This window comes from Neltuma alba, unplaced genomic scaffold (genome assembly GCF_004799145.2).
Source record: "Neltuma alba isolate B1F8T4 unplaced genomic scaffold, ASM479914v2 tig00013498_pilon, whole genome shotgun sequence".
Lineage (NCBI taxonomy): Eukaryota > Viridiplantae > Streptophyta > Magnoliopsida > Fabales > Fabaceae > Neltuma > Neltuma alba.
In genome coordinates this window covers 126481-150201 of record NW_021637724.1, presented here as the reverse complement: position 1 = coordinate 150201, position 23721 = coordinate 126481, and the positions used below count along the sequence as shown (strand labels likewise).

The 23721-nt window shown below is 35.4% G+C and overlaps 1 protein-coding gene and 1 long non-coding RNA gene across 2 annotated transcripts; one reads left to right on the top strand and one right to left on the bottom strand.

Moving 5' to 3' along the window:
- Nucleotides 1-9173: 9173 nt before the first annotated feature.
- On the bottom strand, nucleotides 9174-9571 carry LOC114737801 (uncharacterized). Its single transcript, XR_003739467.1, has 2 exons — nucleotides 9520-9571; nucleotides 9174-9406 (listed from the first exon to the last, which is right to left on the bottom strand). It is a non-coding gene; the product is annotated as an uncharacterized LOC114737801 (long non-coding RNA).
- A 5918-nt stretch (nucleotides 9572-15489) lies between these two features.
- LOC114737800 (glycolipid transfer protein 3-like) lies at nucleotides 15490-17210 on the top strand. The gene is made up of 7 exons (XM_028925774.1): nucleotides 15490-15742; nucleotides 15867-15922; nucleotides 16020-16030; nucleotides 16107-16229; nucleotides 16362-16497; nucleotides 16746-16889; nucleotides 17013-17210. The coding sequence occupies exons 1-7, from the start codon at nucleotides 15598-15600 to the stop codon at nucleotides 17046-17048; spliced, it is 651 nt and encodes a 216-aa protein (XP_028781607.1). The 5' UTR covers nucleotides 15490-15597; the 3' UTR covers nucleotides 17049-17210.
- Nucleotides 17211-23721: the final 6511 nt, after the last annotated feature.

Sequence of the window (23721 nt, the reverse complement as noted above, 5' to 3'; positions counted from 1 at the left end):
AACCTAGGAAGAGAGCTGGTCAACAATGAAGGGAGATTAATTTAATACCTAATATATTCGTTAGTAAAAATTGGCTTCTTCTAAAGGTAATTTTTTAAAGGAATCATATATATACCAGGGCCGGTTTCGTGACGTCATGGTGGTCTGAATGTGTCTATTCTCTTTTCCAATTTTTTTTTTTTAGGGGGGGTGTGGTTTCCTTTGTATATCGTCCAGGCGGGCGCGGAGAGTTGGAAAGGGTCCGACAGTGCCATGTCAGAAGGGCGTACTGGAGGAACGGCGTAGGATGGAGGAGTAAGCACGTTTTATGTTAGGACGGACAAGTCTATTAACAAGTTGACGGTTGACAAAATTATGTGGCTGGGATCTCTCAATGGCACCCAAAATATGCGCGCCACGATAAAGACAAAGCAGTGATTTTAATTAACGGTGTCAGTGGAACAATCCTGAAACTACAGTATGTTTTGAAGCACGTTTCTTTTATAATTAAGTACCAGGTATGTGTCCTAGATTTCTTGCGACTCACGGCCAGTATAGCTGGAGTACTGGAAGTTTTGGATATAGTAGTACTTAGCAGTAGGGGATTAGGAATTATGAGCGCTGTACATTTGGAAAAGAGGGTTTGTGGCTGGGAGGCGAATGACCGATTTAATTTTTCGTTAATTGATTCAGATATGTAGCGGGTGGCTGAATATAATTCTTCATCTGTGGGCGATTCCCCTAACTTCTGTACATCGAACATTTTGTGCTACTCCCTCATTCCAAAGTCCAGACTTATTATTATTGTTTTAAACTTTTTATTTTATTTTCTATTTTTTTATTATTCCATAAATCCAATATTTAAAGTTATTTTCTTAACCGTTATCCTGATCATTTAATAATTACATGGATAGTTATTTCAGATTTATTATTTTAACTGGTTATAAATACACGTCTCTCTCATTATATTACTCATGCTTTTCACCGGCATCACCTTTTCTCTTTTTCCTATTAATCTTGTTTCTCTTTTACTCTCTTAACTAGCTAAAAGAATTACATAAGGACACTTCAGTCAATAAATGTATAGTAATAAATCTTGCTCTCATTTTTTTTTTGGCGATAGGGTGTGTGCTTGTAAAAAGAGATTAATATTTAATGGCAAAAAAAAAGAGATTAATATTTACAATGTGCATGCTCGTTCCGTATTTGAATTTTATGCTCCTCTAGTCCTTAGTATAAGACCTATTTAACTAATTTGGCTAGATTAAGAAAGTTAGATAAGTTAGTTAATTATAAAAAATATGATATGTTTTTCATAAAACACCATAATCATCTTTCTTAATATTTCCTTTCTCTTTTACTTGATTATGGTTGAGGGAGCATTATAGGGGTAATTTAGAAAAAATTAATAAATACGATAAATATGTTTTATATTTAGGACCAAAATCAACTCAATAATTAAGTTCTACATTAAGGACCGGAGGATTATTAAGCAGTTGGGTTCATTGGAGTAGTATAAATTGGCTTGTTTAGTTAGGAAAGGATATTATTAGGGGATAATACGTTGCACACACTCCGTATATTTGAAGGTTGAAGTTGGGTGGTGTTGAGATTTCAAATGGAAGGGGAGAATTAATGGCAGGTTTTGTCAAAAGTAAAAATAGCAAGTGGCACTCACTTGCACATGGCATATGCAAGGATTTGTTAGATATGGTGTCCTTGTCTGCAATTAATAATAATATCTCACCCCTTCCAACTTCTAAATTAAGTACTGTGTCATTCAGGTCCCCAAAAAAAAAAAAAAGCACTGTATTTGCATACCCCTTTGTCCAGTCGCAATTGACGGCTCATACACCAATATGCATAGTCTTACGGAGTTATTACAGTTGCAATGGTAGCAAATTAATTTATACTGTTAATTAGTGATCCCAAAAAAATTAGCCAGAAGTGTACGTATATTTTCAACTCTATTTCAGACTTCGAAACAACATGTTTATGAGGTAACAAATGATATAGTGCCTCACTAGTCTCTTTAGTATACTACGCACGCATCTTCGTCGTTTCATCGTGCCAGACTTCTTTAGTATAAATACCACGCAACGAACTATATACGCATACGTACCAGTTCACAAAAAACTCTGATCTAAAAATGACTTATAAAACCTCATTAATTAATTTATAATCTACAAAACGAACTATAATGTGAATATGGTTGCAATAGTACTAATTAGTAACGGTCAACACACACACATAGTGCCGTCAGTCATCGTTTGAGACATGACAGCGTGGAAAATTAATTTTGGTTACTTCAAGCACTCTGACGCCCTTCTTTTGCTCGTCCTGGGTAACGACATCTCCTTGAAAGTGTCAATTAACTGAACTAACTAACGCGTCCAGGTATACTCATACTGATTAATTCTAATAAAATACTTAAATTGTCTGTGACTCTGATTTTGCGCTGTCTGACTGCAATTGAATATCTCATCGGACAAGGTTCCAGGCCCCCAAAAATAATTACATGACTCCGTCTAGTGCATGAGCGGGTAAAACGATCGGAGCACCAACTAGTTCGTGGGGCCTGATTTATGTTAACATTATTATATTATCTCCAGTTCTTAATATAAAAACTAATTGATTAATTTGAGTAGATTAAAAAAAATTTAAGTTAGTTATTTATAATAAATAGGTATTTCTTTTCTAAAATACTATTGCTAATCATATGTATTACCAGAACTATCATTTAATTAAACATTTAACATATCAACTAGTACAAAAACTATTTTAGAAAATATGAATAAATATGAGAAATAAAATGAATTGGGATTTTAGTTTTAGAACCAAATTAAAAGTCAAATTAATTCTTACATTAGGGAGCGGAGGCAGCAAGTATAGATGAGCATCCAAGTCCAATGTTTCTAGGAACTTCTCGATCGAATATGTTTGCTAAGCTGTATATTTTTTTAAAAATAAAATTTCCTTGCATATATATAAAAATGCCTTTTTTTACTGGGCTCAAATGGTCGCTTTCGGAAGGAACAAATAACAACGTTAATATTATTGACAAAATATACATGAGATGTGAGAAAAGAACGAAATATAACTAAAATTGAACTTCCTTTTGTCTTGCTGATAAACCATATCTGGGACTCGAGAAATGAATGACCTAGATTCGAGCATGCATGAAATGAATCTCAATTGATTTTATTTAACCCTTGTACCCTTAAGTTATATAATAAATAATACTCCTCCCGTCCTAAATATAAGACCCATTTTATAGTATAAATTATACTACAAAATGAATTTTATATTTAAGATTGAAAGAATATAACTTTTCCCGCTTATCTAAAAGAAAGGAAAATAGAATAGAATAAAGAGAGGTCAGAAATAGAATGGATGTGTTTGTCGTGGCGCTGTTTAATGATAAGAATGTGAGTTATATTCTACCTGACCTTTCATAATTGGGGTGAAAGAAGAGTTGTGGGGCAAATTAAAAGCGAGCGGAGAAAAGTAAGCCGGAATGGGTCAGTGGACCTCTAATCCCTCTCGCATTGACCCAAAAGAGCCTTGACTCAGCGAAGCGATGCAGTCAAGTGACTGGGCATCCATTTCCTTCACTTTCCATTTTCAACCAAAGACATTTTCCGCTACCAAACACATTCACTGCTTGTCTTCCAATCAACTCAGACATGTTTCATCTCATCATAATAACAATAACACACATTTTTTATAGTGCTTTTAAGGATAAGCGCTGCTCTGCAGCATTTATAACTTGTTGATTGTGCCACTTTTTGCAGATTTTATTACATGTACATTACCGATAAATTGATAGATTAAATCCTATTTGATTCATTCATATTTTCATTTTAAATCAATTGTATAGTATTTTAAAAGCCAGTTAAAAAAATAGTACTAATGTTTTTATTTCCTGACTTGAGTTGGTTCCTTTAATGCTCGAATGTCCCTAGACTCAAATTCTTGACGGACCGAGTCAAAGCCCATATCAGCCGGTATGGTCTGACGTCTGGAAACGCGAGCTCAGCCCTTCCCCCATTTCCCAGCCACGGATCCCCTCTGCTTTGTGATAATGTTCCTCCCATGTTTTTGGGAGAATTGTCCTTAATTAATTTTAATAATACTCGAATCTGATCTTGATAGTTGTATGAAAATAATTTTACTTAATTACGATCAATAAGATCCTACGAAGTGTTTGCCAAAAAAAAAAAAGGAATCCTATGAAGTGTGTGTGTGTATCAGAAGTCAATTAAGAAAATAACAAAAATAATCACAGGGATTTGGGAAAAGAACCAGGTCTAGGGATCTGGATAGTTCTGAGGGGTCTTAGAAACTATGTCTGTAAAATCTGAGACATCCTGATCATCCCATTCGATCATAATCCGACGGATAAGGGATACGCGATGGATAGAGCCGGGAAAACGGGCCGAGCCTGTCGGGCTGGCCCTTTTAGGCCCTAAAATTATGAGGGCCGGGCTTGATATTTTTATCTTAAAATGAGAAATAAGCCCTGGAGGGCCGAGGGCTTAAAAGGGCCGGCCCTTTTAAGCCCTTTTATAATTTTTTTATTTTTAAATTTTTGATATAATATTAATGTTATTAATTTTTTACATTGTTAATAATATTTCAAATATTTAGTTATTATTATCATTTTAAAATTAAATTTAGTTTTAGACAATAATTATCCAATTAAATTTTTAAAAAATAGGTTAATTTGGACTTTAATAATGATTTGATTTATATTATATGCATCGATATTTTAAACTATATATATATTTGATAATAGAATTTTTTATACTTATATAACTTGTGATTCTATAATTTAAATTAGAAATTCATGAGTTTTAACAACAATGTTTCTCACATTAAAGTAAAATAATAGTTATATTGCAAAATGTAAAAATAAAATTCTTATAAAGAAGAAAAACTTGATTTTTTGTTACGAAAGAAAAGCATACTTATGAAGAAAAATAATTAATTATAGTGATGATGAAGTTTCAAAAGATTAATGATAATGTTTATTTATTACACAATTGCATTATAGATAAAACTTTTAGATGTTATTATTTTGTTAATGAATGTTTTAGATGTTCTTAGATATTGATGAATATTTATATATGATAATATTTTATATTTGTGACTTAATTTTATTCATATTTATGTCTTTTATTAATAATTTCATTGGTTTATTTTTATATTTTTATAAAAAAATATGATAAATATAAAAAATAGCATTTTTTCTTAAACGGGCCAAAAGCCCGCGGGCTGACCCTGGCCCTGTAGCTTAAGGGCCGGGCTTAGCAAATTGGGGTATTTTTAAAATTTCAGCCCTGGAGGGCCGGCCTTTTTAAGCCCGCCAGCCCTGAAGGGCCGGCCCTGATTCCCGGCTCTAGCGATGGATGGCTTATTCATGAATTATAGTGAAGTACTCATTCGGTCTTTAATATAAGACCCATTTGACTAATTTGATTAGATTAAGGAAGTTAGTTAATTATGAGAAAAGTGACACATTTTTCCTAAAACACCATAATCATCTTTCTTAATATCCCCTCTCCATCTTCTACTTGACTATAGTTAAGGGAATATCTATAGGGATAATTTAGAGAAAATTAATAAATATGATAAATGGGTCTTATATTTAGAACCAAAACCAACTTACTAATTGGGTCCTATATTAAAGATTGGAGGAGTACCATTTTTAAAAGGAAACAGTGGTCGTGGTGAAAATGGACGAAACAAAAGAAACGCACATGCACTAACGATTTCATTTGCCCTGGCTAGTACTCCTCCGATCTTTGATATAGAACTAATTGTTGAGTTAATCTTAGTCCTGAATATAAGACTTATTTTTATATTTATCAATTTTTTTAAAATTATCTTATTGATATTCTCTCAATCATAATCAAGTAGGATAGGGAGAGAATATTAAAGAAAGTGATTATAGTATTTTATGAAAAATATGTCATATTTTTTATAATTAACTAACTTACCAAACTTTCTTAATCTAATTGAATTAGTTAAACAAGACTTATATTAAAAACGAGAGAAGCAGTAGCTAGTAGCTAGTGGGGGAAGAGGGAGGGGAAAGGAAGGAAGATATGATATGATTGTGATCAGGCATGCGTATAAAATAAAAGGAGCACGTGGTCACGTGCCTCCATTCCCGCACACCCACGTGCATTCTCCACAAACTCGGTTCTTTTTGCACGTCTCTGCAATTAATCCAAGAACTCGATCACTTTATTTGAAACGTATATAGTGAAAGAAAAGGCTTATTGCCAGTTAATTGCGCCCATCAGCTTCCTGGTATACAAACCCCAACCCTGCCTCCAGTGGCAGATTAATTAATTGAGGCTCTTGATGATATAAGCCCATGAAGCCTTTATTTTTAAAGTTGCATAGCATCCAAGAGCAATTGATATAGATGAGGAGACACTCACACCAGGGATATCAGTATTGCTGAAACGCCATAACCATTCATTGTATTATTAGATTAGAAGATGGCAACGAAGGGTAAACATCAATTTGGGAGGATGACGATGGTTATATAACTTGTGGCGGAAGAGATCGAGCAATCTTTGGCTTGGTTATGGGATTCAGCTCATCATCCCTCTAATACCCACCAAACAACGCTTCCTGTTCCAATCATGTCTCGTGGTTCGCGCCCACTTGATGCTAGCTGTACGTTCAAACTTCAAACTTCTCCACCCATATGTATATATACGTGCACCCGTCCTCCACCACTAATAATACGAGTAACAAATACTCTTCGCCTGCGACGTAGAAAGTATTTTTTTGTCCATAGTCATAGCATAATTTTTGTTCTTAATTTAATTATGATTCTGCAGCTATTATTTTTTTAAAAACTATGTATCTATATATATATGGATATGTTAAATAGCGGTAAGATTAAAACATTATTAAATTTTACAACAAAAGTGATGAGATTCAAGAATTTTCTTAATTCTAACAATACACGCAGGGAATGAAAAGTAGATAGAAAAGCTAACAGTTAACAGGAAGTTAACAGTACAACAATTATATATTTGGTTGGCAAAAAAGAAAACAGTTATATATATTTTTGCCAACTAACAATTATATATTTGGCTTCTTAATTATTCTTGGATTTATATATACACAGTCATATATAAAAGAACCATGCAATTAACAATAATTGCCAAGAAACATGTAGCAGGTGGACTATTTGCGATTCACATGCATGCAAAGTTATCAGATGTTGAGCCGTCGTGCACATGAGTAATTTGGGAATTAAAAATAAACAAGTTTTGCCTTTTGGACATGAGAATCAGAACGAGACATTAATGAATAATGAAGAAGAGAGAGGGGCAGTCCAGTCCGCCTCTGAAACAGGACGCCCCCAAAACATGAACACCAACCTTCCTTCTCTTGAGCGCCTTCCTCTCATCAACTCTCCATGCGCCCACACATATATGTGTATATATATCCCTTCCCTCCACACATGCTTAGTTAATTCCCTATCAACTGATGATCTCCTTCTCCGCAAGGTAGACCCTGCATTGGCAATAATGCAGTCTTCAGCTGGGTGGCTCAAACCCAACATCGACTTAGCTCCCTCTTGCCCTCGCTGTGCCTCCTCCAACACCAAGTTCTGTTACTTCAACAACTACAGCTCCTCCCAGCCCAGATACTTCTGTAAATCCTGTCGCCGCTACTGGACCAAAGGCGGTTCTCTCCGCAATGTCCCCGTCGGCGGGGCTCCTCGCAAATCCCGCCCCGCTAAGCCCTCTCGCCACCCCACTCAAACCTCACGCCTTTCCGTCAGTGTCATTTCTTGTTCTCAGCACACACCTAATTCTGACCCCGAATCCGGTGGCTCCCAGATCGACATGGCCCTTTTGTTCGCCAAGTTTTTTAACCAAAACACCACCTCTCACCAAGAATTCAATCACCAGCCCATGAATGGATCATCCAATCCTGTGACACCCGAAAGCGTTGAAGCCCAGAACGACGAGACTCGACCACCGTCTGATCCAGACGCAGATCGCGATCATGATCCCATAGAGGGGCTTCCTCAGCAAGAGCCGGGTCATAATTTTTCGGGACATGAGTTGGAGGGCTTGTTTGATGAGGATGGAGTGGTTCGAGATGTTTTCTGTCCCGATGTTACGACGTCGTCGGCGTTGGCGTGGCAACCTCCAAGTCCTATGATGGCATTTCCGCAGGAGTTGGAGTACTCCATGTCCATGGTGATGCCCTTCCACGACGACGATCAATTCCCGATTACTTCAGTTTAACAAGAGATTGGGGAAGATTGCCATGCCTAGTTAATCTCATGTCCTCCTTAATTTCTCGACGTCATGCCAGTCATTAGATTTTAATTGCCCCTTACTATATTAACCTTTTTTTTTAAAAATAAAATAAGTTACTCCATATATTCTTCATTTATTAACTACAAAGAGGAGAGACACATTCTACTGCTACTGCCACGTAATGTCACACACACACACACACACTATACGGCGGATCTTCAAGTAATTAACAATTGAGTGTTTTGATGCACCTGTAGCAGTATAGAGCAAAGGATTAAAAAAAAAAAAACTGAAGCAGTAAAGAGCACCAAAGACATCTCACATGGTAGGTAACAGTTCTGATTACTTAAACCATGCATATGGGAACATTCATAACCGATGGCCGGGATAAGTGAGTAGCTTTTATCTGTAACTCAACATTTCGAAATAAAATGATGTCATCTATTCACTTACGGCCAAAAAACAAAGCACTTTTATTAGTTCAGCGATTAGCTTCCCTCTTTAAAATTTATTCAAGTCCATTTTCCTATATTGATTTTATTAATGAGAATCTCTTGTCAAAATCATGTGACTGGTCACCGTGCATGAGACATATAAGAGAAACTAAAGTACTACCTCCGGTCCTAATTATAAGATTATGTTTGACTTTTATTTTGGTCCTAAATATAAGAGCCCAATCCACTTTATCTCTCATATTTATCCACTTTTTTCAAGATAGTCATTCTAACAATAGTAGTTCTAGCCAATGCACTTGATTAGTAAGGATATTTTAGGAAAGACAACACATATTCATGACAAATAATTAACTTAACTAAATTCATTAATCTCTCCAAATTAGTCAACCGGGTCTTATAATTAGGACCGGAGGTAGTAATAAAGTTTGAGACGGAATTTTCGTTGATTGAATAATGGAAAATATTTAACTCAAAGGGAATAAATTAATCTCGTTGGCAAACAAGGAAAAAAAAAGAAGACATTAATTCCGTCTACGTAGTTATTATATATTAATAGCAGAGGGCTGGCCACAAGGGTCCTCGAGATCATTCATCAGCGTTTGTGTGCGAAAAGATCGAAATGCACGTCTGGGTGTTTCCCTTCTTCGGCGCCATACGCCTTGAGCATCACTGCCACAAGACAAAACATACGCATCGATCTAAAATAGAATTCTCAACCCTAAAACATACTTATATGTATATATATTTATGGGTATGGGAGAATTACAACAAAAGACACATACTCTCAGCTGCTAGTGGATAGCGATCAAAGAGCGCCCCTATTGCTTTCAACAGTTTCTGCACAACAGGGATACGCGTCAGTGATATTTCAAATGCTTTTTTTATGAACGGAAGCTAAGCGCCAACAATAAGTAGTAAAATACCAGTGATAGTTCAGCCGGTTTTACAGGAAGCTCCTCCACGCCCGTTATCTTGCTGCATCATTAACAACCGCAATTATAAGCAATGCGGTTCTGGATGAGTTGATATGCTATATTGTTATATACCATGATTTCACTGATCCAACACCTACCTAATCACCGGTCTTCCTTCATCTTTTTCAAATGTGAAGTATCTGAACCCACTGGTGAAGGGTATCTTGTAATCTTTCCACCCTGCAATTAACCAAGCCCACTGATCCCATTATAATACTCCTCCGGTTCTTAATATAGGATCCAATTTTTGAGTTGATTTTGGTCCTAAATATAAGACCAATTTCTCATATTTATTAATTTTCTCTAAATTACCCCTATGGATACTCCCTCAACCATAATCAAGTAGAAGAGGGAGAGAAGGTATTAAGAAAGATGATTATGGTGTTTTAGGAAAAATGTGTCACGTTTCTTATAATTGACTAACTTACCTAACTTCATTAATTTAATCAAATTAGTTAAATGGGTCTTATATTAAGGGCCGGAGGAGTATCATATAATTCCGATCAATTTCAAGCTTTCAATTGATGATCTCAAATATCCAGATTAATGTTGGCAGAGACAAACAAAACAAGGGTCGATGATAGATAATAATTATAGAGAAAATTGGGGGGAAAAAAAGGGTCTAAAACGAGGTATACTTAGGTGCAAACGCACGGTGACAGTAAGATGTTCGCTCTTGATGTCTTCGATAAAAATATGGATATTTTTACCCATGGCTTCCCTGGCTGCCAAAAAAAATTTGATGACATCCTGTAGGAAAGAAAACGAGCATTGAATTAGGAACACATTGAGCGTAGGATTCAGGGGAAGAGGGAAAGAGAAGTTGAATATGGCCGGTGAAGAAGGGAGATAAACCTCGTCGCCTTCATGAGGACCGTAGAAGAGCAAATCCTGGAAGACACATTGAGGCGCGAGCAGTTCTTTCAACCTCTGAGTGTTTGATTCATGAACGGCGACGTAGAAATCTTGCACAATTTCCTCCAAGGAAGGATGTGGCAAGAACTCAGGGACTACACCGCACGATCCATCGTCGCTAAACCATGCTTTCCCTTTCTCTCTCGGCTGTGCCTCTAATGCCAAGGCACCAAATGTGGGTTTCCATCCTTGAAATTTTACTGCTAAATTGCCAGAATGCGTCTTCTTGTTCAAAATCTGGTGCTGCAAAGTCTTGTTGGAGCTCGCGAGGAAAGCAGTGTTTTGAGCCAGAGATGCCATGCCCGTGTAACTCCACGCAGCATTTGGAGGTAGGAATGAAGGCGCGAAGCCATGTTATTGGAGCTCGTCCTAATTGAGTTACTTGTCATATTAGTCTTCGAATCTGTTTTCCGTGATGAGGATTCCAACTCGGGGCAAGGAATAGATCCATGCCGAACCCGATTCTAAAGTTTCCCTCTCTATTCAAGTTTGCGGAATCTAGTTATCCTGTTTCCTCAATTATTTATACGGAAAAAAAAAATACATTTATCTGTCTTTTGGCTGACGTCGAGCCTGCTTTCAACATCTTCGATTACTCCATTTTTGGCTTTAACTTCATGTTCATGTGTCTCAATTTTTTACCGGGCTGTTTACACGAGGTGGTTTGAAATTTTATAAGCAGTTTTTTAATCATATAAAAAGAGTTTTTTCTCAACTTATATAAAATATACTTATAAAAACTTATAATCATGATTCCAGAAAGTCTCTACATGTACTCGCAGTCATTACGTATAACATGTTCTATCACCATGTTACTGAAAGTAAGGAATCAAGGTGATGTGATATAGTTAATTAGTTATTTTAACTAATTCATCAAAATTAAAAAAAAATGATAGTTAACTTGTTAAATCTCTGCCTCGTATTAAAAATGTTTTTCAACTTTACCTATATTAAATGAACTTGTTAAAAAAAAAAAGAGAAAATACAAAGAGTTACATTTAAACATTAATTATAGGAATAAAATATTAAAATTGATAAATAACTATTAATTACTTCTTAAATAACTTATATTTTCAACTAAATTAATTTTCTAAAAACCACCCATAGTCGTATACTATATTGTGAGTACTATGTGTTATAACACGTTTCCACCTGGAAAATTACGTCCTGTCAATTGTCAAATAGTGCAGAAAGGAAAAAGGAAAAAACAAAACAAAACAAAAGAAAAGAAAACGGATCTTGCCGGAATAACAACATATGCATGCACGTGGTACCCCCAAGATAATGGGAGAGTAGAGTAAACTCGTCTTTTCCCTTCCCCCCCTTTCCCTCCTTCTCCAATTAGCTTTACTTGAAAGTCTTTTCCGTTAAGTTAATGGACAGTGAAAAAAGAAAGAAGAAACTTTTGTTTCTGTTTTAAGATTTAAAAAGATAAAGCCAGTGGACAGAATAAAGTAGTACTACCTCCGGTCCTAATTATAAGATCCAGTTGACTTATTTGAAGAGATTAAGGAAGTAAGTTAAGTTAGTTATTTGTAATAAATAAGTGTTGTCATTCCTAAAATATCCTTGCTAATTAAGTATATTGGCTAGAACTATCATTATTAGAAGGATTATCTTGGAAAAAAATGCATAAATATGAGAGACAAAATGGATTGGGGTCTTATAATTATGACCAAATAAAAAGTCAAACGGGGTCTTATAATAAGGACCGGAGGTAGTAGTATAATATACACTTAAGGAACAAAACTATCGTTTTCCGCAGTTGTACATTACAACACAACCAAATTTACTCTGATAAAAAAGAAAATGATTACATTAACTAAGAACGATAACACACTGGAAATAAAGTAGGTTGAAGACATTTAAAAAAACTGGCGACGAAGACACTATTAAAATCCGGGAAAATTAGAGATAAATCTCTCATTGTCACTTTAATTGGCAAATAGGATTTAAGATGATTGATTGCATAAAGGAAGATTAATTGCACACAAAAAAAGATGAGTTGCACAAAAGAAAAATAGTTTGCACAGAACATTACTTGGATATAAAGAATTAGTTTACATATAGGGAAGATGACTTGCATATAAGAGAATTTCATTTGCACAAAAGTAAATTGAGCTGCACGTTACATAAAAGAAGATTATTGCACACAATGAAAGATATATTACACACAAAGGAAGTTAAGTTGTACACAAAAAAAGCTAAGTTGTACAAAATCCTTAGGTCTCATTTGCCAATTAAATTTTTAATAGGAGATTTATTCTCAATTTTCCCTTAAAATCCGACTGGGTAATTTCTAAATGGTATTCTCCAAATAAAAATAAAGTGTAATTTCTTTGCTAAGTTACCAAAATGGTTTTCTTATGAGCATTTCAAACTTACCATATCCGAATCATTCAGATCTAATTTGAAAAGTCTAAATTTAATTTATTTTTTGTTTTTATTATTTTAATGAATATAAAATCTAAAATAAAGATAATATTTTAATTATTATTTTGTTTGGAAAATAATTTTCTATTTAAAAATAAAAATAAAAAGACAAATTAGATATCAACCATCTAAATTAAATCTTCATGTTCTCAATAGGATGACTCAGCGTGCACGTTCAAGTTAAGTCACCGTTTTGGCAATTCGATCCGAGAACTTCGCATCACGCATCAAACTCAAAAGCGCACACAACGGTGCAAATGCCAAGGCAGCTAGTCTCTGTTTTTTGGGGCCCAAAGCTTAGTTTTTTAATCATTATTAAACAACTGCTTCTCAATCAGGTTCAGCCAGGCCACTAGGCCAGTAACTTCCATTCTTTCTTTCTTTCTTTGTTTTCTTCGGTTAAAAGTAAGGCAGGACAAACACACAAGATATAGGAAATAATAATAATGTAGCAATACGGAACAGTTTTGCTCATCTCCATTCACAAAGTGAACGCATTTTTAAAAAGAGCAATGTTAAAGGGAAAAAATTTACCCAAAAAACCTGCATCTACCTCGATCGTAGTTAAGTATGAAGCTCATCAGATCACTTTGCTATTTTATCTTTCAAAACGCAGATTTTAAAAAGGTTTAAACCTTTGGCATTTATTCACGCTCCGTCCATTCCATCCCTTCTATTTGAAATAGTTACATTATTCTCTACGGGATATGGATGAATATAAATATAAAAAAGAGGTAAACTTTATTAGGTGAATATTGGTAGTTTGAGGGGACCATGCATCTTCATGGGAGTAGGAGGAGGTGCACTGCCAAATAAACTAGGGAAAAAAGTCCGAAAGGAGATCTTGAATTGGAAGTCCTCGCACACACCTGTTGTTTGTGTGATGCACATGGCCTCACCTTTTTGGATTGGAGGCAATCCTATATTCTATATGTCAATGCTTGCTTCTGTAAGTTTCCGGATGCAACAGTGCTGGCCCCACTCTTTTCCAATTTTCAATATTTGCGTCGGGATATTGTTTTCATTTTTGTAATAAATTGACAAGACATCCTAATTTGAGAAAAAGTGTTTAGATGAGAAGCAAATCATAATTCTAAAAGTAATTTTACGGTATACGAAATAAATATATAAAAAAATTTATCTCAATTTATAAAAATATATTTTTAAAAATACTTCTTATAGCTCCCAAACACCCCCAAGAAAGGAAGGAAGGAGTATACCGGGTTTTGAGGGAGGAGAGAAACAGGAACCTGATAGCTAACAGGTGTGAATTAAATACGAGAGATCACTGGACTCGATGGATAATAGGAGGGCGATGGAAGGTTAAAATTTTTGAAATGCTACATGTGGTGTTCACAGGGGGGAACGTAACAAGTCGCTGACATAAAAATTGGGGAGGCATGTATAAATAAATGGGCATTATCGTGGCACAAACAGTTGATTTTTAAACAGGAATTCCTGCGTCCGGGAAAACAAGAGAATAGAAAAACAAAGTCATGAAGAAGACATACGGATGCCGCTTGTCCTGAGATTTGCCGTCCAATGGGAGGGTCACACATTGACATGGTTCCCCAACAAATCTGTGCATTTCCTCCCTCTCCAGCAGCTTCGCCCTTGAAAATCTCAATGTTTCTGTCTTCCCACGCCCCTGATCTCTTTTCAAAGCTCGTCGTTTCCCAGACAGCATTACTCAATTTACTACCTTAAAAGGGGGCAAAAAAAAAAAAAAACTCCTCTTCGTGTGATCGTTAAATATGGAAGGAAATACTCTCTCGCTCTGTTCTTTATTATAACAAACAATTATTAAACTCACACATTCAAAATATCAATTAAAAGCAAAAAAAATGTGTAAGATATATATTTATTAATCATATTTTTATTTATTAAAAAAGTATGTAAAAGATTATGAGTAAAAATTTACAAGTGACATCTACTCCTTCCGTCTCTTATTATAAGATTCAATTTTTTGAATGGGTTTGTCTCTTTTTATAAGATTTTCTTTGAGTTTGTCTGATCATTTAATACAGTATTAACTATTTTACTCCTAATTTAATATATTTAATACATTTTCTTTATTTATTTATGTTATTATTACTCTTTCACATTTATCTATTTATATATTGAGGTATATTTGGAAAACAACTGCACTTACTACATATTAATTGCTTTTAATTAATTTTAATTGTTTTCTTAAACCATGCAATCTAATAAGGCATGGAATAGTATTTAACAGGGTAAAAATTGAAAGATCAATTTAAAATTTTAGACAAGAGGAGTTATTTTTTATATGCAAGAACACACAGAGACGTAGAAATATTAAACACATATTGAGAGAATTGGGGGATGGGGGGTAGACACAATATTACTGGATGTCTTGATGTTTTCGAACAATTCAATAGGTGGCCTTGAAAGACTCTCACAACATGAAAGAGCTCGTTTTTAAAATTGTAGGAGCAGGCTCTCCCTCCCTCCCTATGTATCTACGTGTGTGTGTGTGTATCTATATCAGGCAGAGGAAGGGAATGGTTACAAATAAAGATGGAGCAGAAGTCGGAGATAAGGTGTGCCATTGAGGAGTTGTCGATGGTTATTATAGCCAAACCTGGAGATAATAATGCTGATTCAGCCTTCATCTCCGCCGAGTCTTTTCTATCTCTGTGCTACTTGGTCCTACAAGTTCTGGGTGAGTTATTGGTTCTGACCACCAGCTAACGCCTCTCTCGCCATATGTTATTCCAATAAGTTTCAGTCATGATAGTGACCCACACCTAACGCATCTTGCATGATTGATTGATGCTCTCTTGCAGATAAGATAGGGCCAACCATGGCTGTTCTCACACGAGACATTTCTCAAAACGTCAAGGTCTTAACATATACTAATTAACTTGCTTCTTCTTATCTTATGATCCATGATTTTGCTTTTCTAATTACTTTTGTGCTCCCCCTTCCTTCGGCATGAGGCTGTTAGATTGTCAGTTTTTCAGCTAACGCATCATATATACCTGCACATTTGCTTATCATTTAAGATTAATCGCAGAGATTGGAAGGGTGCATAAATCAAATCCCTCCGTGAACTCAAACTTGGTTGAGATATTGAAAGTAGAGGCAAGCCTAGGCAAAGCAAAGAAGAAGGGGCCCAGCTGCAGTAATGCCTTTGTTTGGCTCACTAGGTCAAACCGGTCATACCTTTTTTCTGCTTTTTACCTGACCTTAGTAATTTTCCATGAAATATTTAGACCAGATTAATTGTTATTGTAATTGAATATGATACTGATATGTGCAAATTTTGTCGATCGGTGCAGATCCCTGGATTTCGCGTTGGCGTTATTGCAAAGCGTAGCTGGAGATGGGGGGAGGAATATGGAGGAAATAGTGACAGAGTGTTATAATAACACTTTGAAACCCTGGCATGGATGGATTTCATCTGCTGCTTTCAGAGTACGCATATATATGGACCACTTGTTCTTCCCTTCTACCAACAGTAGTTTTTTTCTGGGGGTTTATGGTAACCTATCTCGAGTTTAATTTCGTTATTGACCTCACAAGTGTCTCTCATTCATTTGGAACTTCACCTTAAGAGCGTGTAGCATTAGTGACAGATAAAGCAACATTCTTCTGCTGCTGTTGCTTTCTGAAGTTCAAAATCCTATTGCGACTATACAAGAGTATACATGCATATTTTGCAGGTGGCTCTAAAGCTAGTGCCAGATAGCAGAACTTTTGTAGATCTGCTCAAGTCAAAGGATGAAGACTATGATACAGTAAAGGAGGAAATGCAGGAATTGGTTTCTCTACTTGGGCCTTTTCTCCACGATGTCCACTGCATTTTAGTAAGCTTTTATATTGTATTTGTATTGTACTACTTGGGGAAATAATTAACATACTGATTCCTTTGTTTGTCTCTTCTACATATATATGTATACCTGGCTAATCAATGCCTACTTATCTTGCAGGAAGTTTATAAATTGGCTAAGATTAAGTCAACCTGAAGTTGAGATTGAAGAATCCGACCCACATTTTCATTCACGTTATGTGTATTATATCTCCTCTAGCTTGTGACCTGGATGAGCTATATTATGCATCTGTAAACTTAGCTTGATCTATTCAAAATAAAAGAAGATAATTTCGTATAATGAATGTGTTGCAGTATGTACATATAACATTCCACATTGAAGCGATTCTAACACAAAATAAATTTGGTCCGCACCCATACTTCTCCATTGTTTCAAAATGGGCTTTCCATCAATTGGTCCTGTATGCCTCTACCCCCTCAAAAGATATAGTACTACTGTCTGTGTATGAACAAGCCTTACTGAATTCCTGCGAAAAATAGAGAAGCAGAACAGCAGAAAGAAGCAAAATTCAATAGGTAGCAGCAAACAGAGGAAGAGGAGAAATGCTCAAGAGCTCTGCAGCAGGCATAGCCTTTAATCGACTGTAGATACGGAGGCACTGGGCACTGATTAAACACGATATTACGCCTTTGGTTTTGAATGTTGCCGCCATAAACTCGATTGACATAGTCATTTTTGAACGTTTGAAAGTTATGGTTAAAGGTAGACGATTCTTGACGTTGCTATAAAACCGACCGGTAAAGCTTCAACGTTCAAAAATGAGACTGATAAAATGTTTTTTTTTCCCCCGTTTAATCACGCCAAATTAATCTCTTCAGCGTAGAAGAACCTCGACTTGGCGAAGTAATGCAGCCTTGCGGCGAAGTGACTTTGGCATCCATATTTTAGACATTTCATTCTCCACCGAAGAGCAGAGACGTCTCGTATGGTACAGGGACTTGCAGCTCAATTTACATCAGAGAGGTCCGGCATTGTTATTGGGTAATGGCGGCTCTGATTACTTAAACCACGCCCATGCAAGGGGAATATGGCCTGGGCCTAGTCTCTGACTGCGTGCCTGCTAGCCCACTCGGCAACCCACTAATGGGCCGGGCCTCATCACTCAAATAATCATATCACCCATGAATGATTCGTATAATTGGCCCAGTTAGTGGCTTTGATCTGTAACTCAACATTCTGAAACAAAATGATGTCATCTATTCACTTACGGCCCATGATTCTTACTTTTCCGAAGCACTTTTCTTGGTTAGGTCATTTGTTGCAACCGTCACCCCTTGACCACTCCTCCCTAGAAATTTAACCTCTTGTCAAAATTACGTTATTTGCCGCAGTGCACAGGGCCTTAAAGGAACTAAAAAGTAATGCAGTTTGAGACGGAATTTTCGTTAATTGAATAATGGAAAATATTCAATTGAACACGCGAGCGTTTGTGTGCGGAAAGATCGGAATGCAGGTCTGGATGTTTCCCTTTTTGGGCGCCATAAGCCTTGAGCATCACGGCCACAAAAGACACAGATCTCAAACACAATTCTCCACACTGACGCATTATCACACATAAGGCACAATCACAAAAAATAACAACACATACTCCCAGCTGCCAGCGGATAGCGATCAAAAAGCTCCCCTATTGCTTTCAACTGTTTCTGCACAACAAGGAATACGCGTGTAAAAGTGATATTTCAAATGCTTTTTTGTTATCAAGGGAAGAGCCACCACTAAGAGGGTGTTTGGCAAAGCATTAAAAAATACTTTTAGACCCAAAACCATGATTTGGGTCCAAAACTATCCAATCACTTCAAATTTTTGGAAAACCATGGTTTGGGCTTTTGGAAAAGTCAAAAGTATTTCACTTTTAGAGATTAAAAACTGGTGCTTGGGGTAATTATTATGGGTGTTAGACTGATAGTATGAGACGCAAGGAATAAAAAACCGAACCAGTCAGTAAACCGATTGAGACATTGGGTTAAGGGTTAATAGGTTAGATCGGGTCAAACCGGTAATAATTAAAATAATTTAATTTAATTTAAATGTGTAAAAATATTCCTATTTTAGCCCCAAAAAATCAATATTTAATTTATTTATTTATTTTTTCCTTTTAATTCTCTCTCCTCTTCGTACATTAAAATTTTTTCTGTTTTATTTTTTTACTTTTATTTCACATCTTCCGTCCTCATTCACGTGGCTTGGTTTGCTTTTTCAAGTTTTCAGTTTTTTGTTTTCTTTCCCACTCCTTCTCTCCTGTCACACGGATCCATCAAATCACGCACCACATGCCTTTTGTTTTACTGCTCTACACTTGAGTGCCGATCTCATCTCCTCTCTCACCGAGCCTCCTCTCTCTTCTCTCTTTGTCCTTACCTTTAATCACAGTCTCTCTCTCCCACTCTCTTTCTCCTTATCTTCCATCAACAACATGAGCTGAGTTGTGAGTCGAATACTGAGATGAAGATAAATAATACTGACAACCATGGAGTGCAAATGACAGTGATGAAGCAAGAGGTGAAGAGTGAGATGTCACAATCGTGACTTAGCAGCGACGAACACAAATGAGGCCTAGCATTCTAGACAGACTAGCGGAGAGATTTAGAGTTTCTCTTCTTTCTTTCAACTTTTTCTCCAAATATTCACTGTGTTTAAAATCTTTTAAAACATAAAATGATGTTGATTCTTGAAGGCGGAAGATTGAAATCATTAAACCGGGCAACCCATCTTAATTGCCTGGTTATCCGGTTTTTTCCCGGTTTGAATAGTGTCGGTTTTTTTCCTGAACTAGACCGGATCAGAGACTGGTTCATCAGTTTTCTAGTTGAATCGGCTGGTCCGGTCCGATTTTTTCTTCATTGGTCAAACGCCTTTCTCCTTCTTTCTCTTTTCTCATTCTTTTCATTTTTTGACCGGCTCTCCTCTTTCACTCCACATTTGATTTTTCTGTTAGGAAGGAATATTTATTTTTCTGAAACACATATTAATCTTATATTTTATAAATATTTATATACATATTAACAATTAACTAATAATATTTTTTATATATTATTCATTATGAACTTAATTGGAGAGTTAATGTTGGTAATAAATGTAAGAACTATTCTATATAATTATTAATTTTTTTTAAATTAACCGTATTGATATTCCTTCAATAGTAATCAAGTTAGGGGAAAAGAAATAGAATCAAAAAAGATGTTTATGATGTTTAAAAAAATATATCATACTAGTTAATTCAGTTAATATTCTTAATATATTCTAATTAATTAATTAGATCTTTATAATTATCATACTAACTTATGTCTTTTTTGGTAATTTGTATTTAAAAAGTATTTTTGATAACAACTATCTAAACAGTTTTACTTTATTAAAATCACTTTTTTTTTATAAAATCTATTCTTCATTAAAAAAGACATAAGTTAATATGATAATTACATAATAATATATTTTTATTTGAAGTAATAAATTTGTTAACACTATATTTTTTACCAACATAATAAATAATATATAAAAATATAATTAATAAATAATTAATATGTGTATATGTATTTATAAAATATAAGATTAAATATGTTTTTAGAAAATGATTATTTCTTTTGCTAATAGAAAAATATTATTTTGTCTTAAAGATTTTAAACATGAAATCCCATAATATTTTTTCACAACTAGTTTTTTTAACAACATACTGCCTCCAATATTTAATATAAGAGCTATTTTGATATTCAATTTGGTTTTAAATATAAAATTTTAATCTATTTTATTTATCTATTTTTTAAAATAGTCTTTATAGTAGTTGTATATGTTAAATATTTTATCAAATGATACTTCTAGCTAATACATATGATTCAAAAGAGTATTTTAGGAAAGACAACACATACTTATTACAAATCACTAACTTAACTAATTTCCTTAATATACTCAAATTAGTTAACTAGCTCTTATATTAAGGACCCAAAATAGTATTACAATGTAAAAAAAAAAAGAACCACATTTTCAAAAAGCAATATTTTTTTGGTTTTTCATGAAACCATGATTTAGGTGGGTCTAATCATAGTTTTGGAGCTAAACCATGACTTCATAAAAATGTAGGGTATTCGGCAACGTTTTGGGCCAAACCATGGCTTAGACTCTCAAAATAATTTTAGCAAGTTTACCATATACTTCCAAAATATATTTTTCAGAAGCTATTTTAAATCATGGTTTGATTTAATTCAAACACGCCCTTGGCCAGTAAAACACCAGAGAATACTCGTTATCTTTGCCGTATCATTAACAACCTCCATTATAAACACTCCGGATCCGGATGATCACTTTATATGTTATGCTTTCAGGGATCCAACATCCTGTGGGAAAGAAAACAAGCATTGAACTAGGAACATATAGAGCGCAGGATTCAGGGGAAGAGGGAGGGAAAGGTAAGTTGAATATGGTGGAGAATGGGGATAAAACCTCTTTGCCTTCATGGGGACCGGAGAGGAGAAACTCGTGGGGGACACATTGAGGCGCAAGCAATCAGTTCAACCTGTGAGTGTTAGGTTCATGAAAGGCAACGTAGAAATGTGGGACTGTTTCGTCCAAGGAAAGGAAGGATGTGGTAGTAACTCAGGTACTACACCGCACCATCCATAGTCGCTCCGCCATGCTTTCCATTTCTCTCTTCCCTGTCCCTCTAATGCCAATGCACGAACTGTGGGTTTCCACCCTTGAAATTTTGCTGCTAAACTGCCAGAACGAGTCTTCCTGTTCAAAATCTGGCACCGCAAATTCTTGTTGGAGCTCGAGAAAAGCATTTGGAGGTAGGAAGGCGCGAAGCCAAGCCACATTATTGCAGCTCATCCTAATTAATTTACTTATCATATTCGTCTTCGAATCTGTTTTCCTTGATGAGGATTTCCATTTGGGGCAAGCAATACATCCATGCATCGCAGTCACAAAGAAGCACCATTCTGTTTCCTCACTGTATATTTAATTTATAAAAAAATAGCTTCCCCTGTCTTTTGGTTAACATCATGCCTACTCCCGACATACGATTCCAGACTTTACATCATGTTCCAAGTGTCCCTGTTGTACGCATCTACTCGCAATCATTAAATATAACATAATTTTCTGTCATCATGTTATTTAACTAATGAATTTAGGGCGGTTACAATATTGTAAATTGATAACGTGCAGCTCATCAAATTTCGAGCAGAACCATACATGACCGTGATGCCAGGAAGTTACAGAGATTAGTGATGAAGGTGCAAACATAACGTGGTCACGGGGTGGAGCATCCAGTAAAACTAGCGATTGGTTGGTTAAAATTTGAGGGCATAGTGAAAAAAAAGTTACTCTTCCGGTCCTTAATATAAGACCCATTTAACTAATTTGATTAGATTAAGGAAGTTAGGTAAGTTAGTTAATTATAAAAAAGTGACACATTTTTCCAACCATATCATCTTTCTAATATACCCCCTTTAGCCTTTTACTTGATTATGGTTGAGGATATTTAGGGGAATTTGAAAATTGATAAATATGAGAAATGGCTCTTATATTTAGGACCAAAACCAACTCAAGAATTGGGTCCTATATTAGGACCGGAGGAGTATTATATTTTAAGTTAAAGAGTTGAGACCTAACCATGCAATGGCAAAATGTCCGGAATCCAGCTGGATCTGCCTCGGATGTGGCTTTAGGTATTACATATGGAAAAGATTGTTAGTTGATAATTTATGAATATTCTTGCAAGTAAATTTCTGAGTTGGTGACCCTTCGAAACTCTGTTCATATGACGAAAAAGGGAGATAGCAATCAAGGATAAGCAATGGAATCTTTCAACAAGCAGCAGCCATTACAACAGGAAGGGGTGTTGCCGCACATAAACAGGCAAACAGCACACATGCGCGTGGTACCCCCAAGACTGAGACTGAGTACGTAAGCCTATACTGCCATTTTGTAGGCCCATATTCTCTTGTTTCTGTCTTGCTGATTCCTGTATTTATAATTTGTCTGAATTAGATTCCCCAAAATTAAATGTTATTTTTTTACCCAAATTAAAGAAAAGTTTCACTGATAACTTTTAATTGGAATCAAGTATATATTACAAATAAAAAGATTAAAAATGCAAGTATGCAACACTCCTAACAGAGATGCATGAGCATAAGTTCGTGGAAAATGAAGGCTTAAAACTATCTTTTTGTGTAATTGTAATTACCACAGGGACAAATGTACTCTAATTAAGAATGGCAACGCACTGCAAAACAAGTAGATTTAAGAAGAAAAAAAAGGTAGAAAACAGTGGAGGTGAAGGGATTTACATTGGGTGCTCATCAGATCTGGACCGTCCAGATTTATTTTTATTTTTTAAAAATAATTATTTTAATAGGTATAGAATAAAAAATAAAAATAATCTCTTAATTATCATTATTTAAAAATATAATTTTTTTATTTAAAAATAATTATTTAATAGTATTAAATTTGGACCGCTCAGATTAGATCTGATGAGCACCGAATGGGACCCGAAGGCGAAGACACTATTTAAATGCGTTGGGTAATCTGCCGACAAAAATAAAGTATAATTTCCTTTTTAAGTAACAGTGTTTTACCCATTCGATCCGAGAACTTCGCATCACACCTCAGCACCCAAAACGGTACAAACGCCAAGCTAGCAGCTACTCGCTTCTTTTCTAATCGTTAAACAATTGCTTCCCATTCAAGTTCGGCCAAGCCAGTACTCATTTCTTCTTCTTCTTCTTTAAAAGTATGTCTTCTTTTTTTTATTTTTTCAAATAATTCGAGTAAAAAGTTACCCACAAAACTCGCGCATCTATCTCATGCCTAGGTATGA

Coding starts and splice junctions, on each gene's coding strand:
- LOC114737800 (XM_028925774.1), top strand. CDS start 15,598: ATGGAGCAGAAGTCGGAGATAAGGTGTGCCATTGAGGAGTTGTCGATG. Junction 16,230..16,361: donor GCCTTTGTTTGGCTCACTAG/GTCAAACCGGTC, acceptor CGATCGGTGCAG/ATCCCTGGATTTCGCGTTGG. Junction 16,498..16,745: donor TTTCATCTGCTGCTTTCAGA/GTACGCATATAT, acceptor CATATTTTGCAG/GTGGCTCTAAAGCTAGTGCC.